At 46.8% G+C, this 22,671-nt stretch overlaps 5 protein-coding genes across 7 annotated transcripts in view; 3 read left to right on the forward strand and 2 right to left on the reverse strand.

Moving 5' to 3' along the window:
• Window positions 1-636, forward strand: part of KATNB1 (katanin p80 (WD repeat containing) subunit B 1) — a 23,166-nt gene extending 22,530 nt beyond the window's left edge. Inside the window, exon 21 of the mRNA XM_015410795.1 lies at window positions 8-636. Within this exon, the coding sequence (XP_015266281.1) occupies window positions 8-103 (96 nt within the window). The 3' untranslated portion in view covers window positions 104-636. The remainder of the gene's footprint in view (window positions 1-7) is intronic.
• Window positions 637-3,109: 2,473 nt separating this feature from the next.
• Window positions 3,110-6,172, reverse strand: MRPL49 (mitochondrial ribosomal protein L49). Its single transcript, XM_015410834.1, has 4 exons — window positions 6,066-6,172; window positions 4,606-4,771; window positions 3,571-3,695; window positions 3,110-3,275 (listed from the first exon to the last, which is right to left on the reverse strand). Exons 1-4 carry the CDS (start codon window positions 6,159-6,161, stop codon window positions 3,129-3,131), a joined length of 534 nt encoding a protein of 177 aa, XP_015266320.1. The 5' UTR covers window positions 6,162-6,172; the 3' UTR covers window positions 3,110-3,128.
• Window positions 6,173-6,997: 825 nt separating this feature from the next.
• Window positions 6,998-11,187, forward strand: FAU (Finkel-Biskis-Reilly murine sarcoma virus (FBR-MuSV) ubiquitously expressed). 2 transcript variants are annotated; one of them, XM_015410828.1, is made up of 5 exons: window positions 6,998-7,088; window positions 8,315-8,397; window positions 9,682-9,826; window positions 10,244-10,299; window positions 11,017-11,187. In XM_015410828.1, the coding sequence occupies exons 2-5, from the start codon at window positions 8,323-8,325 to the stop codon at window positions 11,140-11,142; spliced, it is 402 nt and encodes a 133-aa protein (XP_015266314.1). In that variant the 5' UTR covers window positions 6,998-7,088; window positions 8,315-8,322; the 3' UTR covers window positions 11,143-11,187. The 2 variants fall into 2 exon arrangements, with proteins under 2 accessions (XP_015266314.1, XP_015266315.1); XM_015410829.1 differs by having other exon boundaries at window positions 7,021-7,088; window positions 8,310-8,397.
• A 5,354-nt stretch (window positions 11,188-16,541) lies between these two features.
• ZNHIT2 (zinc finger, HIT-type containing 2) lies at window positions 16,542-17,896 on the forward strand. The gene has a single exon (XM_015410830.1). The coding sequence runs from the start codon at window positions 16,568-16,570 to the stop codon at window positions 17,825-17,827; it is 1,260 nt and encodes a 419-aa protein (XP_015266316.1). The 5' UTR covers window positions 16,542-16,567; the 3' UTR covers window positions 17,828-17,896.
• A 1,893-nt stretch (window positions 17,897-19,789) lies between these two features.
• Window positions 19,790-22,671, reverse strand: part of TM7SF2 (transmembrane 7 superfamily member 2) — an 18,365-nt gene continuing 15,483 nt past the window's right edge. For both annotated transcript variants that reach the window (XM_015410817.1, XM_015410818.1), the window contains 2 exons: window positions 21,720-21,842; window positions 19,790-20,412 (listed from right to left, as the gene is read on the reverse strand). In XM_015410817.1, coding sequence (XP_015266303.1) covers window positions 20,252-20,412; window positions 21,720-21,842 — 284 coding nt within the window. In that variant the 3' untranslated portion in view covers window positions 19,790-20,251. The remainder of the gene's footprint in view (window positions 20,413-21,719; window positions 21,843-22,671) is intronic.

Consider the following 22,671-nt stretch of genomic DNA (forward strand, 5'->3'; position numbering starts at 1 on the left):
GCTGAAGAACATCAGCAACATCATCAAGAACAAATGTGGACTCAGTGGCCGCCATGGCAGTGCCTTCTGTGAGCTGCATCTCCTTATGGCTGTCCTTGAGTGACCTCTGCTGCCTCCTCTGCCTATGCAGATGCACCACACCAAGGACTAGTCTTCCCGACCACGACCTCCCATTTCAGCCAGCGTTGGGTCATTTTGTTTGGTGTCCAATCTGTACACTCCTTCAGTAATAAATAATAAGGGGGTGCCCTAAGCGCTCTGCTCCATCATCAGTGCCTTAACAGGCTGGGTTGCAAAACAAGCTCCCATCTCCCTCCAACACAGCCCACCCTTCTTTGCATGCAGCAGCTGGGCAGCGTCCCTTGGTCCTGGTGACCCGAGTGCCTGGGACCACCGGCCCCTACCCTGCTTGTGAGCCCCCTTTCCTTTCCAGTCTTACTGTTGTCTCATGGGCTTTGTCATTCCAGTGAGGGAAAGGGTGGGCCAGACCTGTCTGATCAGTTTGTGCCAGTCATGTAGCTACATTTGCCTCTTTGGGAAGTTCTTGGACTGGAGGAGCCGGGCAGGATCAGACGTGGGGCCAACGTGTCTGCTCCTCCTTGCTTTTTCTCCACGGTGGAACCTTCAGTGCTGGAGAATGGGAGGGTGTTTCCTGTTCCATGAAACTGTAACTTATAATTAATTTTATTAAAACATTTGTAACTTTTATTTTGGAATGCTGTTATGAAGTGTTGTGTGTCCCTTTTCAAAGGGCAGCTTGGGATTTTTTTGTTGGGGTTGGACATTTGGGGGTTTTGTTCCAGCAAATCAGTTCATTCTTGACAGGTGTCCTCTAGATTTCCATTGAGATATAATATGGGATCCGGGGGGAGGGGGGACCCTCAGATAGTGGCTGATACGGTTTATCTGTGGCTTCAATGTATCAGTCATTCAGTTCCAACAGGATGAGTATAACCATGGAAACTGCATAGGGGTGATGTCCCACATGTACTACTATCCTTGACTCGAGGTACCAGATCTTGGAAGAGGACTACCAGTGATGGATTCCTCTCTGTACACATCCTCCCCCCCTCACATATATCTAAATCTTGGCTAGCACCCTGTCCAAGTCCTGTTGGCATGAGATGCCCCCAACTCCCCAGTTTAACCTATCATGAGGCACCAGATTCTTAAAGGTGACTGACAATATGTTGATTAGGTTTAATTTCCATGTCTTCAGAGATGGAAATAAGGATGTCTTTGAGCCATGTTAAACATCCCAACAACTTGTTTAAAGCAGTGAGAGGAACATCTACTTTTGAGTACAACTTCAAAAGTGGTGCATGCATTTGGGTCTATATTGATTTACCATCAACAAAAGCTGTATTACACTGCAAGACTGACCAGTTCTACTTGAATATCTGTCGCAGGAATCCTACATTTCCAAAGAGAACCTGTGTATTTTTAAACTGTTACAGTAGACATTGGAGGGAGGTAGCAGCAGGGAAGCCGTAACTCCTTAAAGCTGTACTACTCAGAATGCTTAAGCCATCGGTGTTCCCAAGGGTTTGTAAAAGGAGATCATATGTAGTTGGGTTGGTTGTCTAATTTTAAGAATAGGTTATACTAGGGGCACATATTAAAAATTGCATTTAACACCACCTTCATGTTGAATCTTTTACTCTGTCAACTAGTATGTTCCATCTTGCCTAGTCATAGCGTTCCTGTGGCCTCTTTGTTCTGAAGGTTTTTATACCCCACTTTGCTCTACCTCAAGGAGTCTCAACGGGGCTTACCATCACACTCCCTTCCTCTCTCCACAACAGACACCTAAGAGGTAGGTGGGGCTGAGAGAGTTCTGAGAGAACCCAGCAGCCTTCATATGGAGGAGTGGGGAAGCGAACCCGGTTCTCAAGATTAGATTCCATCACTCTTAACCAACTAAACTGTGCTGGGTCCTTGCTTAAACACTGAGTCCAATTAAGAGTTGTTAACTATTGTTTAGAATAGAGGGCAACATTAAATATGCCAACAAAAGTACCCAAGTGCTACGGAATTCTGGACGTAGAATTACACAATTCAAAATAACCTTATTTTCTCACTATGTAACCACTGATTGGTATGCTTCAATTCTATAGCAAATACTGTTGACAGTCAGTTCAGGCTTGACTCTGGCCATGCAGCGGTCAACCCTGCCCAATGGAAGTGGACAGCAGAGGCAGAAAAACTGGGTTGATGTTGGGTAAGCCCTGCGGGCTTCACATTTCTGTCATCTGTCACAGCCAAAGCAATGCTCTTCACTGACCGTGTTTCAGGTTGCTGTAGATGCAGAATTAAGTCACAGCCAGCTTTGCTGGGAAGCTGGCCGACTGCTTCTTTCAAACTAAGAAGGCACAGTCTGCAGCTGGTTAGCTGTGCCAAAGACATGAGCTGACTCTAAGACCAGAAGTCACAGAAGAAGTGGTGGTTGTGCTGTATCTAAACAAGCCCAGATCTTTTGTCACAAATAACAAAGGTATAAGTAATTGCCTCTACAAAATCACACCAGTATGTCAGATTCAGCATTATTTAATAAGGGGGGGAAGTATCCGTGAGAAGACCACATAAGAGCCCGGCTGGATCAGACCAATGGTCCATCAAGTCCAGCATCCTGTCTCACACAGTGGCCAACCAGTTCCTCTGGACAGCCAACAGGGCATAGAGGCTGAGGCCTTCCCAATGTTGCTTCCTAGCTCTGGGATTCAGAGGCTTAGTGCCAGGAAGGCCTTCTTTCTTCAGGTACCTGCTGTATACAGAGATTACTGCTCATGCAGCTTTAATGAAGACCTCTACAGCTGTTTCTAGAATATGCAGCTCGTTGCAAGAATGTAAGAGTGAGGCTCGAGCCAAAAAGTAAGGCTGCTTTTGATCTCTCCTCCCCCAAATTATTGGGGATATTTCATTAAAGCACTCCTAAATCATGATTTTGTATATTTTTATGTTCTCTATTTTTTTATATGGTAAGCCACCTTGAACTCCATAAAGAAGAAAGGTGGCTAATAAAATGCTTTAAGCAAGTGAAATATTGCCATGTTCTTGCTTAATCCCATCACAGTTAACAGCTCTTCATGGAAGACAAACAAGTGGCCCTTTTGCCAAGTCTGTTTTATTTAAAAACCTTTGTCCATCAGCCACTCCTTCAGTTCCTCGTCAAAATAACCCTTGATGCGAATGAAACAGGCAACTTCATTGACTTGGGTGGCTGGTGTCCTTCCAGAAAGCTCTGTGAGGAATTCCTTCACTTCCTTCTCAAGGGCCTGTGGGAGAGAAGGAAGAGAGAGGAGTTCAGAAACCTAGTTCACATACTCTTCATTTAAAGAATCCCATCTCTTCTGAGCTACAAGTGCCAGGCAGGAACAATGCAGCTGTTTAGTAGTACAAACCCATTACAAACACCTCTTGCCCTGTTTACCATCTATGTGGACCTTCTGACTTTCAACAATTGACTCTTGATGGGAAAATCTACCACCTAGCAGCTGAAATGCTGGGCCGGGGGGCTGTTATGCTCACCATCCTTTACTATCACAGCACCAAGAGGTGACAAACACCTACCCAAATATCACCTTCAACCTTCCTGATAAGTGTCATCTTTCTGCAGCCGTGGGTGGTTTCTCTGTAAACAGGAATGTTGTGCATGCGGGACCGCCGTACAAAATAAGGAAGGGCAGGAGGGGGATCTGACAAGAAAGCAGAGAAAACTGAAACATGAACAAAGTGTTTCTGGCTCTCATTCAAATCTTATGATGGAAGTAACACACCGTCCACTCAAAGCACAGAATGCAACAGCCTTGCTAAACCTCACAGCTTTGCTGTTCACCTATGTAGAGACAGCTGCCTATATATATATATATATATATATGAACTGTTAACTTGCATTTCAATGTATCTGAGGAAGTGTGCGTTCACATGAAAGTCCATACCTTGAATAAACCTTTGTTGGTCTTAGTGCCACTGGACTCAAAATTTGTTCTACTGTTTTAGACCAACATTGCTGCCCACTAGTGTTCCCTCTAAGATGAGTTCACGTGAGCTAGTTCACAGTTTTTTAGCCTCTGGCTCACACATTTTTGTCTTAGCTCAGGAAGGATGGCTCAAGAGCAAACTGATTTATGCAGTAGCCAAATTGCTTGCTCACAACTTTAATGCCGGTACCTCACAAAGTAGAATTTTTGCTCACAAGACTCCACAGCTTAGAGGGATTAAGTGCCCACCTCAATGTAAGAACAGTTAGCTCTGCACAGTACAACTGACTACTAAGCCCTCTTTCCAACTAGCCACTCTACTAAATCCTCAATTTGTGTATCTTGTTTCAGCAGCAACATTTGATGTTCTATCAAGGATGAGGAAGAAAGGTGGTTTGGAGCGGTAGGAGGCAAAGGAAGAAGAACTGAATTACTCAAAGTTGCATATTTACTATGTCAGGCCATTAATGCAATCCTACAAGGCCAGGCCTGCTTAGTTCCAGCAGAAGATAACATGTGCATTCAGTCTAAGGGTGCAGCTACACTAGTCCAAGACTCTACCAAACATAACCTATACATGTCCATGTCATGCTTACATTCCCAACCAGTGTCCCACCATATTTACCTTGTGGAGGCCTCCACCCAGATGGGGTGGGGTATGTGTCATGTTTGGGCGGTTCAGGTACTCTGGAGGGAGGTATAAGCCTCTCCACAAATCTATATTCTTCAATAGATTCAACAATCCCTGGATATTTTAGGCCTGTAGGGTTGGGTTCAGCTGACTCCTGGCTCTGAAACACAGTGAGATTGCAGTCAACACACAATGTCTCCACTGAGAATTATTTTTTTGCTCCAGTGGGCTACGGAGAACTTTCATTGTTTGGCATGTGCTGCTCACATGTGAATGACAATGACAGAACACTTGCTATCCATGCAGATGTTCCCAGGTTCAGTCCCTAGCATCTCCTGTTAAATGGGTCAAACAGCACCTTAAGCAAAAGACTTCTACCTGAGACCTTGCATAGCTACCGACAGTCCAAGCAGACAATACTTATATTGATAGTCTGATTCAGTTTAACACAGCTTCATTTGTTTAAGCTTTCCATCACAAAAATTTGTCCCTGACAAGGTGGGAGCACCTCATTTAAGCTTCTGAGGACAAGAAACTGTGGCCATAATACACACTAGAATGCACATTTTCAGGGAGTCCAGAGGGGCTGCAGAGGGTCTCTGGATAGGCAGTTTTGGGATTAGGATCATTATAAGCAGTTTTGCAGAACCTGCCAGGCATACTCTGAACTTCTCAGATATGGTGGCAGGCATCCATGCTGCTTTGCGAATAACACTGTGTTGACTGTTATGCTCTCTCAATATGTACATTTATAGCTTACTACTTTCTTAAATACTATACACAACCAACACATTCCACTCTGAATTCACTGGATGAAGGGGAGGATAACAATAAAATGTATTTATTTATAACATTTATATGCCGATGCTTCTCTCTCTCTCTCTCTCTCTCTCTCTCTCTCTCTCTCTCTCTCTCTCTCACACACACACACACACACACACACACACACACACCTTGTAAATAATGCTCTGTAGTTCCCAGTACAGTATACAGATAGTAATCACTACCACCCTCTTCATTTGTTTCTTTTGCTGGCATAACTCTTTTAAAAGGCAAGAAGATGAAGGGGGAGAGATGCTAAAAACTACTAAATTTCTGCCTGCTATATAGTTACTATTAGAAAAGAGCAAGAGTCCAGTAGCACCTTAAAGACTAACAAAATATGTGAGGGAATGAGCTTCCATGAGTCACTGCTGTACCTGAAGAAGTGAGCAGTGACTCACGAAAGTTTTGTTAGTCTTTAAGGTGCTACTGGACTCTTGCTCTTTTCTATTCCTACAGACAGACTGACATGGTTATCCATCTTGATAACGCTACCATGGAAAGGAATTCCTGGGCGTTAGAAAACTAGTGTTTCCCCCTTTCTTTCTCAGGTTCGTCTACGGCGTCCTCCAAACCAAGCTACATCTGCCCAGTCCCATGCAAAGCCTTCCCCCCGCCCCAGTGACCCCTACCAGATAGGCCGCTCCTAAAGACAGCAGCCGTTGCATTCGTACGTCCAGCACCCGTGCCCTCCGCAGCCCAACTCTCGCTACCGCCAGGGCCGCCATCTTTCCCCCTCCCGGATCCTCCGCGCGGTGGCCGCCGGGAACGAACCGGGGGGGGGGGGAGCACCATAGAGATAGAAAAATGCGAGCGTAAAACATTATATACACTTCCGGTAAAATTGGAAGCCACCTCTGGCCGTGATGAAAGAAGAATTGCGTCTCTCGGCATTAAAAGTTTCTGTGGTGAAAAGCTATAAAATAATTCTTTATCTGTATTTGTCTATCTGTATGTCTCAGAGGGTAACCAGCTCGGTCTGCAGTGGGACAGAATCAGGAGGGGTAGCCGTGTTGGTTTAAAGCAGCGAAACAAAGCTGGAGTCCAGTGGCACTTTTAAGACCAACAAGGTTTTATTCAAGGTATAGGCTTTCGTGTGCACGCACACTTCGTCAGACACAATGACACAGACGCAAAGCAGTGAGACAGACCAGGAGCACCTTAGAGATCAACAAGATTTTCAAGGTATAAGCTTTCGAGAATGTGTCTGACGAAGGCTGCTTTGACTCTCCTGAAAATCTTCTTGGTCTCTAAGGGGCTACAGATTCGAATCCAGTAGAGCCTTACAGACCAGGCCAACAAGATTTTCAAGGTCTAAGCTTTGACAGTCAACGCTCCCTTCATCAGACACGAGTAGGAAAGGAGAGCTCTGAGTCTTTAATCCCCAGACGTTGGCGTGTCCCTTTAGTCTTTATGTACCTCTACAGCAAAAATGGCTGCGCGGATTGATGACGACATCAAGCCGACAAGTTGTGTTCATGAGAGAACGGAGAGGAAGGAAGATTGTGCGTAATCATAGACGAGAGCGGACGCTTCCTCAGTGCGCCTGCGTATGCAAAGCCCCGCCCTCCCCGTTTACTTCTCTTATCTGCGTGCGCGGGGTTCCGGAAGTTTCCTTTTCTCTCCGGTCTCCATCTTGGGACGGCGTGCGACTGGTGAGGCTGAAGGGGCTGAAAAGAGGGTGGCTGAGGGGAACTGGAACGATCCACTCGCTTGACGAAAAGGAGGGAGGCGGGTTTGCGGGTTCTTTCCCCAAATTTCACCGAGGGGGCTGAGAATAAGCGGATCCCTGAGTTTGCGCGGCGAGGGCCAGCTGGATCGCGACTCCCGGGTTCTCTTTTGGACGGGGAAGACGACTGGTGAGCAGTCTTCCCTCTAAGCTGAGTTAGTGTGAGCTAGCTCACAGTTTTTTAGCCTCTGCCTCACACATTTTTGTCTTAGCTCAGGAAGGAGGGCTCCAGAGCAAACTAATTTATGCAGAAGCCAAATCGCTCGCTCACAACTTTAATGCCAGTAGCTCACAAAGTAGAATTTCTGCTCACAAGACTCCGCAGCTTAGAGGGAACATTGCTGGTGAGCCAGGATGTTTTGAGGGGAGGGTGCTGGAAGTTAAAAGCCAGAACTCCTGGCTGCGGTTTATTTTGGAGGAATCAAGAGTTGGGGTCCAACTGGGCATGAATTGTTTGTTTAAATCTTGGGAAGAGGGGGGGGAGTAAACTGTAACTATCGTGGTGAAGGGAAGAGGGTTCTGGTTTCTTCCAGGGGTTTGAGGCTTCCGAGGTTTTTGAAGGTGAATCCAGTAAGAGCTCAGACACATGCGTTCTGTTTCAGGGTAGTGGTGAGGAGATGAGGTTTTATTTATTTATTTTATTTCTATCCTGCCCTTCCCACTTGTGGTCTCAGGGTGGATTACAATATATAAAACTCACAACAATAAAAACCAACTTTAATAAAATCACTAACCCCTTAAAGGAGAGGACTCCTGTGCTCTTTGGTGGATCAGTGGGAGAGATGGGAAGCGGGTTTTTTGGAGAGCGGGGATTCTGATTCTGCAAAGGTATTGATAGGAAGGATAAAAAAAGATAAGGGATAAGAATCCTCAGTCCCTGGAGGAGGGTTGGGAGTAGATTTCTTCTCACTCTTAGAATGCAAAAACAGGATTTTTCTTTCTCTCTACACTACCCTAGCGTGCAGAACAGATCAGTCAGCTGATTTCCCCCCAAGTTTAGAGAGGCTGGTCCTGGTCAAGTTGATGGCACTGAACATTTGGAGAAATGTGGTTCTTGCCTCTGGCACGAGCAGTGTCCAGGATGGTCCTTCTGGGCTGGACTCTGTTCTTTAGAGAGTAAAGTCTTAATCTCACTGCTCTTCCTCAGTACAGCAGGAACCATGCAGCTCTTCATTCGTGCACAGAATCTGCACACCCTTGAGGTGTCTGGGCAAGAAACTGTTGCTCACCTAAAGGTAAGGAATTGTTCACCTGCCTTGTTGTGCTCCAATCTGTCTCCCTCCATCTTATTCTTTGTGCTTGAAGTCTTATATCCTGCCTTTTAATCAAACCGTCGTGGCAGTTTACAACAAATTAAAAAAAGAAACTTTTCCAGATGCAATGTGTCTTGGTGATGGAACAACTAAGAGAAGCTGACATGATATCTGGGGTTGTTGCTATCTTTAATGAGGCTTACAGTCAGTGTGCGTGAGTGGCTGCTCAATAAGAAAGGAAACCCCGCTTAGCAGCAGTGTGGAACTCCACAGGGTCTTGCACTGCCCATTGCCCATTTTAAGATTACAGCAGGATGTGAGGTGCTCTGCTCAGTTGGGGGGGAAATTGGAACATTGCTTACAGTGAGCCCAGGGGAAGCAGCTCCTCCAGACAGTGTGATGCCACAGTGTCACTGGGGAGCCAGAAGTGAGCCCTGTCATCTTTGTGCATTTCAGTTTTCACTTGCCTTCTCAGTAAATACGGTTTTGAAGGTTTACCTTTGTGTGTTGCTTGTAGGTACCAGACTTAGCACTGGGAAGGATTTATTCCACATATGTGATTTGTGCGAGGCTTTGAAATTCTGATATGGTCACTTCTTTACCAGCAGCTTGATTCACCGAGAACTGCAGGTTCTGAATTGCTGCTCAACCATTAAGATTGCTGGGTGGTCTTGGGCCTCTCCTTGCCTAACCTGTCCCTCATGCGGATAAAAAGGATGAGGGGAGAACCGTGCTTGGGGTAAAAATGCAGTAGCGGAAACAAAGCCATTTTCCTGAGGAAAAACATGCTTGGGGAGAGGCAGTTTGGAACAGAGAAGTGGGCTGTGAGATTGGTGATCCCTTTCCCAGCTTGCTGTCTTTTTGCTGCAGCTTTCCTCCCTCCCCACCTCCCCTTCTGTTTTCCCACTGGAAGTTTTAAATGTGTTTCGGCCCTTGGACACACATCTGAAGCCCAGCTAGAAGCATGACAGAAAACGCCCCCTCAACATGTCTTTGCTGCAGATGCCCACCTCTTAATGCTGTTTCCCCCCTGAAAAAAGGCTGTTGAGGATTTCATGACTTGTATTTTGTATGCAAATGTGTAGTTCCATAGTGAGAATTGACTACTAGAGAGCTAATAGGGCAAGAGCTGCTTAAAGCTTTGCTCTCTGTTTTTTTTGTGTGCTTGCCTGGGGGCTTCATGCTGCTATCCCTGCTTTTTGCTGTTGTGCTAATGAGTATGTTGGTGCAGTTTTGACCTTTCATGCTGAACTTCTTTTGTCTTAGGCTCACATCGAGTCTTTGGAAGGCATTTCACCTGAGGATCAGGTGGTTCTCTTGGGCGGGACTCCCTTGGAAGATAATGCCATTATTGGCCAGTGTGGTATCACTGACCTCACAACCGTGGAGGTTGCTGCTCGCATGCTGGGTGGTAAGTGTGAAATCTTAGGCAGATGGGACAAAAGCTTTCCATTAAGTCTGTCCTAGTTGCTTGGGGCAGATGAAGCAATGGCAGATGTCCTGTGGCTCACTTGGAAGAATTGGAAGGGGGCTTATTAGAAGATCAGAGCTGCAAATTGCCCCAGAGAATCTGGACCATGACCCTGTACAAGGGTATGGTGGGCTCAAAAACAAAGGGTTTTTTTTCCTTTCTTGGAATAACTGGCTTTGCCGGTAGTCTGTTTGCTGTGAAGCAGCTGTGTGTTCAACATTTGGGCACAAGTGACATTTCAGTAATGAGGACTAAAGGCTTCAGCATACCAATTTTTAAAAATACGTTTTCTTAAGCTGGTTTTTTGACCACACTAATAGTGGCCTTCATTGCACTGTCTTTGTCTTTTCTTCCCAGGCAAAGTCCACGGCTCCTTGGCTCGTGCTGGCAAAGTGAGAGGCCAGACCCCTAAGGTAACAGTCAGATATGACTTAAATGGGCCTTGTGGGTGGGAGAGGCGTATTTCTTCACTTTCTTCAGTCTGCTTTTGAGAGACTGCCACAGATGGCCCGCTGCCAAGCACAGTAGCTTTCAAGCAATTGCTGCTGAGCTGCTTTTGGGAAGAGACCACCTACGCCTGCCCAGCTCAGTATTTCCCTTCCCTCAACTAATGGAGTGATTGCTGCCTTCTGAGCAGTCGGGTCATGGCTTTGCCTCTGCTGTACAGAGTAGGGCAAGTTCCAGGAGAGTTCCTTCCTTTCTGATCTGGTTTGTCCTTTTTTCTGTGTGTATGTTCCTGCACATTGTAGAAGAACAGCAGTCATGGGCTTCTTCCTTTCATACTGAAAGATGGTTTTCACAACTTGGAGCTTAATGTAGAATACTCTTTGTTCACCTGGGTTCTAGGTTTCACTGGTGGCGTGGTGACTCTACACAGTGGGCAAAGCTGAGGCCTCTTGCCAGTTAAAGACTGCACTTGTGAACTGCTGTAGGACAGCCAGAAATCCAATGTTTGTAGCTTTTCCTGGCTTAGGTATATACACTGGCAGGGAAAAAACCACTGGCGGATGGGCGGTGGGGTCAGAATAATGGTTACTCGAACTGGTTAAAAAAGCCCCAGGAGCTATGGCAGATTGTAGGGTTTCTGCCCTGTGGCTTGATGCCTTCTTGGTTTATTTCCCCCCCTCAAGGTTGCAAAGCAAGAGAAGAAGAAAAAGAAGACTGGTCGTGCTAAGAGGCGCATGCAGTACAACCGCCGCTTTGTCAACGTTGTGCCAGGCTTCGGCAAGAAGAAGGGTCCCAATGCCAACTCCTAAATAGCACCTAGTTACCTAATAAATCTGATATTTGCTTGGACCATTCTCCTGGTGTGGTTTCTCTTTGGAATAGGTGTAAAAATGCTTTGTGCCATCTGGGGTCAGTGCTGTAGATAATCACAGCTGTAAGTCATGAACAGGAGAGTCCTGCTGGTTCAGATAAAAGGGCTGTCTAATCCAGTCTCCTCTTCAGAGACCAGTCGTATGCCCCCAGAAAGGCTACAAGCAGGGAATGAGGACAATAGCCCTTCCCTTATAGCTTATCCTAATATCTGGTATTCAAGGGTATATTGTCTCAGAATGTTGTGTATATATAATTTGTTTGGATTTTTATGTTGTCAAACTCTTCCATTTTGAAATAATTTCTCTGCAGAACACACGACTGGGGAAGCCAGCAAAAAGATGCTTAAGTCTTTATAATTGCCTGGTTATCAACCTTCCCCTTAAAAGGCTAAATGCTGTTGAGGGGTTCTAAAGTTACGTAGAAGTCTTCAATGGCTGCATGTATAAACCTTACCAGCCATTTTAACTATGTTCACAAAAACGAGATGTTAAATGAAGTATTTAAAACAGGCAAGTTCTTTGGTCTTCTGTCCTGTTATACAAGTGCAGTGCTGGCTTTGACCTGTAACATAACTTCAGCATCAGCGTGCTGCTTCACAGTCTAAGCATAATGCAAGCGGTTTATGAAGAAGGAAGGGAAAGGTTAAGAGGGCAAAGGGATGTGACCAAATACAGTTGTACACGTTTAAGCATCCATTGGATATGTGAAGAGTTTTTTGGCTATACCACTTCAACCTAGTGGAAGGGTGTGGGTAGGAAAAATTAAGTTTGCCATGGCACCGGTCGCGCGGGAGGATTTGCCCTGCGAAACGGACGGGTTGAGGGCGGATTAAACCAGCGCGATTAGATGCTAACATCTGGGAAGTGTCGCGCTCCCGCCCCCAACCCATTGCTACCGGCCAAAAACGCGGATTTAAAAGAGACCTGCAAAAGACTACTACTTACTGGGAAACGCGCAGCATGGGTGGCTGTGTGATCGCCGACGCGCCCGTATCCCATGGTATGCGAGGCCCTGCCACACCGCATCCGCAAAACTGCGCAGCTGCCTCGCCTCACCCTTCGTCCCATCACTTCCCCCTTGGCATGTGATTGTGCCGGGGAGCAAATGTGGCGCCGCTTGGGGGATCTGTATGATCCTGATGCCGTGCTTCAATTTGCTGTGGCTCTAAAAAGCTGCATTTCTGCTGTGGCTTTTCCCGCTAGTGTGACCGGGGACCATGTGTAGCATCTCGTGCCAGTTTGCTATCAGCAGGGGATTATGTTGTATTAGGTAGTATACAGTTGTGTTAACCCTGACTTGCATTCTAATGTAGTACAGCCTATATCTCCAAAAAATCAGGTCCTTGGTTTCCGATTTATAAGGATAAAAATGCAGTATGCTTCACTCCCCTTTTGCCTGATGTCTGTAGAGGATGTGGAGGGGAGTTGAGGTACTGCTTTAAATGTAGACCACTGGTCTGGTGTATAGGGACTAACAATGAACTATAATGAGGTTGATCCCTGGTTCAAATCTTGCCTTTGGTATTAATTCACTGGGTGCTCCTAAGCAAGACATGGTCTCTTACTCAGCTACCTATCTGAAAGACAGGCATAACAGCCTACCTTATAAGCTAGGGTCTGTAAAGTCCTTTGAATACTGAAGGCTTTGTATTTCCTGTAAGCAAAATGGAACTTCCTGAGGACTGGAAGGTAGCTAATGTCACTCCCATCTTTAAAAAGGGTTCCAGAGGAGATCCGGGAAATTACAGGCCAGTCAGTCTGACGTCGATACCAGGTAAATTGGTGGAAACCATTATTAAGGAAAGAATTAGTAGGCACATAGATGAACAAAACCTATTGAGGCAGACTCAGCATGGGTTCTGTAAGGAAAGATCTTGTCTCACTAACCTGTTAGTGTTCTTTGAGGGGGTGAACAAACATGTGGACAAGGGGGATCCAATAGATATTGTTTACCTTGACTTCCAGAAAGCTTTTGATAAAGTTCCTTATCAAAGGCTCCTAAGTAATCTCAAAAATCATGGGATAAAAGGAAAAGTCCTTTTATGGATCAAAAACTGGCTATTTAATAGAAAACAAGAGAGAGTATAAATGGGCAATTTTCTCAGTGGAGGAGGGTGGTAAGCAGTGGGGTACTGCAGGGATCAGTACTTGGTCCACTGCTTTTTAACTTGTTCATTAATGATTTGGAGTTGGGAGTAAGCAGTGAATGATATGAAGTTGTTCAGGGTGGTGAAAACCAGGGAGGATTGTGAGGCACTCCAAAGGGATCTGTCAAGGATGGGCAAGTGGGCGTCAACATGGCAAATTGGGTTCAATGTGGCCAAGTGCAAGGTGCTACACATTGGAGCCAAAAATCTTAAATATAAATACACATTGATGGGGTCTGAACTGGCAGAGACTGAGCAAGAGAGAGATCTTGGAGTTGTAGTGGATAACTCACTGAAAATGTCGAGACAGTGTGTGACTGCAATAAAGAAGGCCAATGCTATGCTGGGGATTATTAGGAAGGGTATTGAAAACAGATCAGCCAGTATCATAATGCCCCTATATAAATCAATAGTGCGACCTCATTTGGAATACTGTGTGCAGTTCTGGTCGTCACACCTTAAAAAGGATAATATAGCTTTGGAAAAAGTGCAGAAAAGGGCAACTCAAATGATAAAAGGGTTGGAACACTTTCCCTATGAGGAAAGGTTAAAGCACTTAGGGCTCTAGCTTGGAGAGACGATGACTGAGGGGTGACATGATTGAAGTTTATAAGATTATGCATGGGATAGAGCAGGTAGAGAAAGAGGTACTTTTCTCCCTTTATCACAATACAATAACTGGTGGGCACTCCATGAAATTGCTGAGTGGTCGGGTTAGAGCGGATAAAAGGAAGTACTTCTTCACCCAAAGAGTGATTAACACTTGGAATTCACTGCCACAGGAAGTGGTGGCGGCTACAAGCATGGACGGCTTCAAAAGGGAATTAGATAAGCATATGGAGCAGAGGTCCATCAGTGGCTATTAGCCACAAGTTATAGATAGGAACTCTCAGTCTGGGGCAAGTGATGCTCTGTCTTCTTGGTGCTTGGGGGGGGGGGGTCAACAGTGGGAAGGCTTCTAATGTCCTGGCCCCACTGGTGGACCTCCTGATGACACTGGTATTTCTGGCCACTGTGTGATACAGAGTTTTGGACTGGATGGGCCTTTGGCCTGATCCAAGTTCTTATGAACTTCCTGTTGCCTGCCAGAGGTGGTCAAAAAGGTCCCTGTACTTATTATTACTTCTGTCATTTCACAGAATGTGCAAAACAAATCTTCAGGAGGGACTTTCTGAGGGTATATATGCTAATATAAAGGAGCAGGTTAACTGATTGCTTCTGTAAGGAACAGTATTGTAGTTTATTGGGATGTTTATGTATTGGTGATGGAAAGTGCCCTCAAGTCACAGCTGATTTATGGTAATCCGGTAGAGTTTTCAGAGGTAGTTTGCCATTGCCTGCCTCTGCCTCATAACCGTAGTATTCCTTGGAGGTTTCCAGTCCAAATACTTGCCAGGGCTGACCTGGTTTAGCTTCTGGGATAGGAGCGGATTGGGCTAGCCTGGGGTCAGGCCATTCTGTGTATTGCTTCCCTCTTTTTCCTACAGCATCCTCGACCTTTGTAACCCCTTTTCTTGATTGTGGTATTGTGGCCTTAGACAATTTTTAGTTGCACAATTTCCCAGTTCTTTCATCCTGATCCTACTGCATTGTTTTTGGGAGGTTTTCACGTTTTTTAATCTGCTTTGTGCCTCCCTGAGATAGGTGGGCTATAAATAAGAGCAAGGAGTGTGTGTGGGTATGCATGACAGCATGGACAGGCCGCCCCTTTGCCCCCTTCTGCCATGGCTGGCTACTCCTCCCCTGACAGTCTGCCGGTCTCAGAATGGCCGAGGAGGGAGGGTTCCTTCACCTCTCCCTTCCACCGGCTTGCTGAGTCTCCCTGCCCTCCTCCTTGCTGCTCCAGACTCCAGCGCATTCTTCCAGTTTCATTCTCACATCTGGTCAGCTGTGCTGGTCCAGTGACACCTTTAAGACCAACATAAACTTTGTTGGTCTTAAAGGTGTAAGACAGAAACTCTGTCACAGGTGGTGCTTCCCCAGCCCAATTTGAGAAAGCACTCGGCAGTCTTGTAGAGGAGAATCCAAACTTTAAAACTTTATTAATAAAGGAGGAAAAGTACAGGCACAACAAGGTTTTGAACCCGTGAGTACCCACAGCTCTCCCTAAGGTTACAATGGGAGACATAGGGTTTTATACTTCACATTACATCAGAGAAATAAAACAGAATTATTGGTTCCATCAAGCATTGTCAAATTTCATCACCTATTTCCCATTGGGTTAAGACGGGGGGGGGTGGTTGTTCCCAGGCAGAGTTCTTCTTTTCCTAACAGAACGGTACACACCTAACAGAACAATACACTTTTCTTTCAGAAGCTATGAAGCTGCATGTTGTATCTATATGATATGGTTACAGAGTGCTTACTGTTCTTCATTCTAGCTAGGCTAACTGACATCAGAAACATGTGCAGTTGTAGCTGGCCAGAACGAGCAAGGTCATGGGTAGCATAACTGTGTATCAACATTTCAGCCTTCTTCCCAGCTTGCATTCAAACAACAGTCACAAATGAACGAAAGTTAATACCTGAATACATCCATGATGTTAGAATCATCTGTATTATGGAAGTGCTAAGTATACCTACTAAGTTAAACCTGTTAGGCAGTGGCAGAGTACAAAGTGGTTCATAAAATGTGCCTACAACAAAGGTGCCACTGGACTCTAAATTTCTCACATCTGTTCTCTTGCATTTATGTGGTAATTTGCTGCCTTCCATTTAAACTACTGGCCACCCATTCCAATAGGCATCTGGGCTCTGAGTGGCCTCTCTCCTAAGGGCTTACTCCCCACTCTTTTCCTGTAAGGAGCTTTTGAGATTTTATTCCAGTTTTGTCTGAAGAAGTGTGTTTTGTACATGAAACCTTGCGCTTTGAATAAAATTTAGTTGCTCTCCAAGGTTTCACCTAACTCAAACTTTGCTCCCCGACCTCAGCGTCCCTGCCCTTTATAAAGTACTTCTCCACCCCTCTTGGCCTCGCTCCTTTATCTCCCGACTCTGGCCGTTTGGGCGTGGGGCAGCGCCCCTGCACTCCGGAGGCTCCTTTGCCCTTCCCGGCTCGGGTCTTCTCACAGTCGCGAGCTCGGCTTGGCCCACTCGACAAGGACCGGAATTGCCCGAGTAAAAACGAAGGCGAGGCCTTTTCAGAAACGGAAATGACCGACAACTGACGGAAATTCCCGAACTCTCTCGGATTCCTCGAGCATGTGTTCCCGACGATGGAAGCCGAAAGTTCGAGTCCCTCTTCCGACCCTTGCTGTGAGCTGTGCCTGGCCAAGAGGGCGCCCTACATCTGCCCGCGCTGCCACCTGCGTTTTTGCTCCGTGCCGTGCTACCAGGAACACGGCTCCTGCGCCCAGCTCTTCCAGCGCCGGGAGTTACAAATACACCTCCAGGGCCAGCGGGAGGATCCGGCCTCCCAACGCCGTCTAAAGGAGGCCCTCCTCCGCCTGCAGGAGCTACGCGAGCCCGGGGATGCGGACCTCCAGCTAGGCCTCGATCCCGGGTTGGAGCAGGTGGAGTCCGAAGCGCTGTGGGAGCAACTGAGCCCGGACCAAAGAAAGCGTTTCCAGCGGTTGCTGAACACCGGAGAGATCTCGGCCCTCTTGCCCCCTTGGAAGCCTTGGTGGACGGGGAGCGGCCGTGCTGCAGCGCTGATTCAGGAACTGGGGGAGGCCGTCGCGGTCCCCGAGACCCTCCACGCCCCCTTGCAGCAACCGCAGCCCTCCCCGTGCACTGAAGCCTTGCAGCAGTCTCAGACTCCGGGGCCTCTGCGAGAGATCTCCGCAAGCACCCAGAGCCCTGCACAGCCGGCGGATGCCTCGACCTCCGTGCCTCCGGTGCCCGTCGTCATCCCCCCCCTGAGCAGCCTGACCCGTTCGCCCGTCTCGCCCCTGGTCCGCTTCCAGGTGCCCAACGTGCTGTACGCCTATGCCTATTCCCTGGCGCTTTACAACGGCGAGGCGGAGGAGGCCCAGCTGCTCCCGGAATTCTGCGAGACGGTTCTGGACGTCTCGGGGGCGCTGGGGGCCAAGCAGGGCTTCGGGTCCACGGCAGAGGCCCTGCAGGCGGCCCTGCAAGCCATAACTGTGGGGCGATACCCCGAATGCCTCCTGGGGAACGCCGGGGTGATGGCGGCGGTGGCCCAGATCTTAATGGGGGAATGCCAAGCCAGGCAAAAGGGGTATAGCTTGGCTGCCCTCGCCCACCTCTCCCGGCTGCTGAGCAAGGGGAGGAGGCGGGTGCCCGCCGGGGATCAATCCAGGCTGTACACAGCAAAGAAGAAGTGCGACTTCCTTTTGTCCTGGGTGAAGGATAACGAAGGGGCGTTAACCCTCCTGGCCCTGGAGGTGCAGAGAGAATACAAGGCCCATCTGGACTCCATCAAGGAGGTGGGGGCTGTCACCCAGGATCTGGAGAAGATGTGGGGGGCCAAAGTGCCTCCACCCAAAAAGACCTTGATAGAAGAATTGGACTGAAGGGCTAGGCTGGAGTCTTGGAACTGGTACACGAGCTGGCCTTGGGTGGGGAGAGGGTCCTCCCTCCTGGAGAACTGCTGGATTAGGGTCGGAGCCAGAAACAGACTCAGTGCCACTGGAGTCTTGGAACTGGTACACCAGCTGGCCTTGGGTGGGGAGGGGGTCCTCCCTCCTGGAGACCTGCTGGATGAGGGTCGGAGCCAGAAACAGACTCAGTGCCCTGTGGATGGGACTGAATTCTGGATTAGTCGCAAGCACAGATGCCCAAGTGGAATGGATTAGCACTCCTTCTCCCAGGGAAGAGAATACCTTGAGAGAGGGCATGGCTGGGGTTTTGAGAGAGATGGGGAGCAGGGTTGTAATAAACTATCAGCTTGCTTGCCAGGCCGTTTTCTTTCTGGATTCCTTTTAACCCAATGAAGCCTCTCTGGTTGCAAGAAATTAGTAGGTGTATCAACAGCAGACTGAATGGCAGTCAGATGATGAACTTGAGAGCGCACCTTAAAAACGGCTAAATGGCATCTGTGTTCTCCCCCCCCCCAATTATTAAAAAGGCCCCTGCTTTGAGGTGTTTCCTGTCTAAAGTGGGATGGGGGCTTTGGGTTCCTCTGGGGCATCTGACTAACCCCTGTTGGAAACACAATCCTGTCCTAGATTGACCTTTGGTCTGAGCTAGCATTTCTGCTCTCAGGTTGTTAGATATATTTTGCTGGTTGTGTAGGACAATTGGATTTTTCTAGTTTGCTATTAACTAGAAGATCAGGGTCGCCTTGGCTTTTAATTCAGCAGAGAACATACTATTGCAGAGCAATATAAAGCGTATAAAGTATAAAGCGACCAGAGTAAATTCCTTAGCCATCTGTGATAATGGGCTAGAGCAGTGATTGTTTTTGTGTGAAGAGGAGTGTTTTAAATATGTCCCTTGTTTTCATCAGTGAAATGTTGGAGAGGGTGCTCTAAGTCTGCCTCTTCACTATCTCCCTGCCATAATGTTACTGGAAGGTCTGGGAAAAAAGAGATTCCCATATCCAATAGATGTTTAATACATTCTTTATTCAAATAAATTACTCTTCCCCCCTTTCCCCTCAAAAAACTCCCAAGGTAATAAGCCTGTTATTCCTCACCCAGCCTGGCCCTCTTCAGTAAGTAAGCAAACCCCTTTCCTCCTCCAGCTAGATCATATTTGAGTTAGTGTCAGCACTGCCAAAAGACTGTCCTGCCATGCGCCCAAACATCATGTTGCAGATCCTTGTGCCCCCCCTCCGACCGTTCAGCATTTCCTTTGGGAGCTCTGAGTTCTTCCATGTGTACAAGGTGATTCAAATAAAATGGCATACATTTTCTGCAAATAATTTTTCTGGCTACAACACCAGAAAACCTGGCAAATCATTCTGAAAACAATTTGTTAAAATTCTCTCTTTTTCCTCATCAGGAGGACTCCAGAAGTTGCACAAGCGTCCTCCTTGCCTTCTGAGGGTAGCTAAGAAATGTAGTATTTTAATGGCAAAAGCTCATTATTATAGCCAAAACTCTAGTTGCATTATCAAAATGGATGCTAGTTAAATCTAGTCCGCAGACATCAAGCTAACACAAGCATTCATGATCCAGCTTTTTCAGTGATTTTCCTTTCTCACTAAGAATTTCTTGACATTTATAGTTCAAAAGCTGTTAGATGGTTTTAACTTTCCTAAATTAAATTCACAATATTTCATGTTTCGTAGCGATAGTGGTCTGTCTTCTACACAACTTGGGTGGTATCTGCTGCAGAAACTGCATCCTAGGAAGCTTTACTTTCTTTTTTGATTTAAAAAAAGTTTCCTTCTGGTTTCAGAACTTGCAAACTGATACTTTCCGAAGTCTTACAAGGCAGAGAGAGGCCGGAAGAGGACTTGTAATGTTACCAATACTTCAGTAGAGTTCCTTTCCCTTGTCCTTGAGTTCCAGGAGCAGACCCAATGATATAAAAACTAACACATCTGCATAAACTAATTCCAGTCATAGAATGTGTTTCTTTGTAAGGTTAGAATATTTTGTGATGGGCACAGGGTCTACCCAGCCCTGTCCATGAGCCATCTATGGGTTAGATATGTACATATTCAGGTTTGGTTTAAAAAAATGGTAATTTCCAGATGCAAGTAGTCTCACAATGTCTGACTGGGAAATGTGGATTTTTCCATGGGCGGAGTCAGCCATCTTGGCTGTGAAGGCAATGGTCTTTCATTCCGTGGAAACAATGCTCAGATATCTGGAAACAGACCGGCAGGGGTTCTATGCGGCTGCTGTGGGACCCTGCGAAGACAGTGGCCCCTCTTTGTCTTGTGCAACCAGGCCGTTTTGGTGCGAGCTTCCCTGTAGCCACCCAGAAGGGAGGTGATGGATGTGTGTTGTCAATGTGATTAGAGGGCTAACCAGCCAAGCAGCGACTCAGTAAAGGTATGGGAAGATCCGGTAAGGGACTCGGCGGCAGTACTCCTGCCAGGCCAGGCCGTACTTCCTCAGGCACTGGTGCTCGTCCCTGGCCTCCCGGTGGATCAGAAGCAAGGTAAAGTAGAGGACGTAGAAATAAGGCAGGATGTGGCTGATGCCTGGGAAAGAGACAGGTGACCACTGAGACAGAAAACAGGCAAACCGGTGGACCTCTACCATTGCCCCAATAGAATTGTCCCACAGAGTGGGCTACCAAATTTAATAAGGAAGGGAGATGGTTCTAAGGATGAAAATCCTAGATCTGTACAACGTTAAACTGCAACAATCCCAAAGTACATTTTATGAGCACTTAGAGGAATTTATAAAATACTCATAGGAACTATAACAACAGGTTAGATCCACAGTAAACTGGAAATTTCTGCTAACTCCTGCTTCCTGCCACAGACCCCCCCCCCCACGACATTCCTCAGGGTCTCTTGTTCCCCAGGAGCAGCATTTTTGGGAGACTGGGGGGGGTGGGCTGGAGTGGAAAGAAGAAGGCACGAAAGTTCCATTCTGCCACTGGGAAATGCAGTCTGGATCCAACCCAATGTTATCCAGCCCAGGACTAGGAGTCCCTCTCTCCTTTTTGTTTTTCAGGCAACAGGATTTGTGCATTCTCCTGGGGGAATAAATATATGTGGTTTGGAACAAGAGTGACAGGAAGTGGGAAGGACGCAGCAATCCATCCCAACCCATTTTATTTATGAAAGCCAGTGAGGTGTAGCGGCTACAGTGTTGGATTAGGATTTAGGAGATCCAGGTTTGAATCCATACTTTGCCACGGAAGCCTGCTGAGTGACCCTGGGCCATTCCCTCCCTCCCTCAGCTGATCCTACCTCACAGGCTTGTTGCGAGGATAAAACAGAAGAATGGTGTAAGCTGCTTTGGGTCCCCATTGCGGAGAAAGGTAGGGTATAAATGAAGTAAGTAAATACAGGACAAAGTCCTGAGTTCAGCGGCACCTTTAAGACCAACAAAGTTTTATTCTGGCCTGGTTTTCATGTGCATACACACTTCATTGTTTGTGGATGTGAAAGCTTATACCCAGAATAAAACTTTTTTGGGTCTTAAAGGTCCTGCTGGACTCAAACTTTATTCTGCTACTTCAGACCAACACGGTTAACCCAACTGAATCAATAAATACCTTGAGACATTTATACCCTACTTTTGGTATAATTACTAAGGGGGGGGGAACCAAAAGCAGCTTATACTATTTCTCTCCCCGCCTCCATTTTATGCTCCAAACAACAGCCCTAAGAGTTAGGTAAGAATGGGAGTGTGTGTGATTGGCCCAAGGTCACCCAGCAAGTGTCTGTGGCACAGCGGGTTTAGAACCTGGGTCTTCCAGATCCCAGCGTAACCATTACACCACACCGATGACCTTGTTTTAGCAGCTCCCTAGAGGTTTCTGATTCCCACTTACCGCAGGGCAGGGACCAAGCAAAAGCCATGATGAGGTCCCCCAGATAGTTGGGGTGCCGCACAAGCCCCCACCAGCCTGATACCAGCAGACGCCGCCCAGTGGCTGTGGGGATGGTTTTGAGTCCTGGAACGGAGAAAAATATTGATTGTTAACATTTTCCAAACTCAGGTGGAGGAGTTCCACTTAAAATTCTGCATGATGACGGACCCAGCCGTCTCCCCAGACACAAAAGCAGGAATCCTTCAGATATCCTGCACTACTGGAGACGTTTTGAAAAAAACCCTACATACCTGCAATGGGGTTGCTCCAACTTGGCATTGAGGATGTTTATACATGCTAGGTCCTTTCCCCCTAAACCTTAAGATAACATATAGCCTTAAATGCTTATTTGGGAAACGGGCCATAGCTCAGAGGTAGAGCAGGTGCTTTATTTAGAGCCTAGTTTTTTCCTTAATGGGGAGCCAGAGTGGCTTCCAACATTGTTCTCCTGGTGCCCTGCCCTGGATAGCCCAGGCAAGCCCAGTCTCAGCACATCTCAGAAGCTAAGCAGAGTATACGATTGGATAGAACGTCAAACAAATTAACCTTGAATTTAATGAGAAGGTGAACCTTCCCAATTGTATTAGGATGTAAATTATGGACTGACAACTCTGAAAAGATGAAAAACTTAATATGATGATCTATGTAATGTTTTGAAAAACTTGGTAAAAATAAAGTTAAAAAAAAAAAAAAAAACTAAGCAGAGCCAACCCTGGCAAGTACTTGGATGGGAGACCTCCAAGGAATACCAGGGCCAGTATGCAGAGGCAGGCAATAACAAGCCACTTCTCTGAAATGTCCAAGCCCCACTAGGAGTTGCCAGAAGTCGGCCAGGATTTCCAGGCAAATGCATACACACAAATGCAAAAAAACCCCACATCGTTTCCCCTCCTTCCATTTTATCCTCACAACA

The sequence above is a fragment of the Gekko japonicus genome, unplaced genomic scaffold (assembly GCF_001447785.1).
Source record: "Gekko japonicus isolate JY-2015 unplaced genomic scaffold, Gekko_japonicus_V1.1 scaffold42, whole genome shotgun sequence".
Taxonomy (NCBI): Eukaryota; Metazoa; Chordata; class Lepidosauria; order Squamata; family Gekkonidae; genus Gekko; species Gekko japonicus.

What these genes read in the sequence shown, in the direction of transcription:
- ZNHIT2 (XM_015410830.1), top strand. Translation starts at nt 16,568, where the DNA reads ATGGAAGCCGAAAGTTCGAGTCCCTCTTCCGACCCTTGCTGTGAGCTG.
- FAU (XM_015410828.1), top strand. Translation starts at nt 8,323, where the DNA reads ATGCAGCTCTTCATTCGTGCACAGAATCTGCACACCCTTGAGGTGTCT. An exon ending in AAACTGTTGCTCACCTAAAG is followed by an intron (nt 8,398 to 9,681) that starts GTAAGGAATTGT and finishes CTTTTGTCTTAG; the next exon opens with GCTCACATCGAGTCTTTGGA. An exon ending in TGAGAGGCCAGACCCCTAAG is followed by an intron (nt 10,300 to 11,016) that starts GTAACAGTCAGA and finishes CCCCCCCTCAAG; the next exon opens with GTTGCAAAGCAAGAGAAGAA.
- MRPL49 (XM_015410834.1), bottom strand. Translation starts at nt 6,161, where the DNA reads ATGGCGGCCCTGGCGGTAGCGAGAGTTGGGCTGCGGAGGGCACGGGTG. An exon ending in TGGGTGGAGGCCTCCACAAG is followed by an intron (nt 3,696 to 4,605) that starts GTAAATATGGTG and finishes CTTTCTTGTCAG; the next exon opens with ATCCCCCTCCTGCCCTTCCT. An exon ending in AGGTTGAAGGTGATATTTGG is followed by an intron (nt 3,276 to 3,570) that starts GTAGGTGTTTGT and finishes TCTCTCCCACAG; the next exon opens with GCCCTTGAGAAGGAAGTGAA.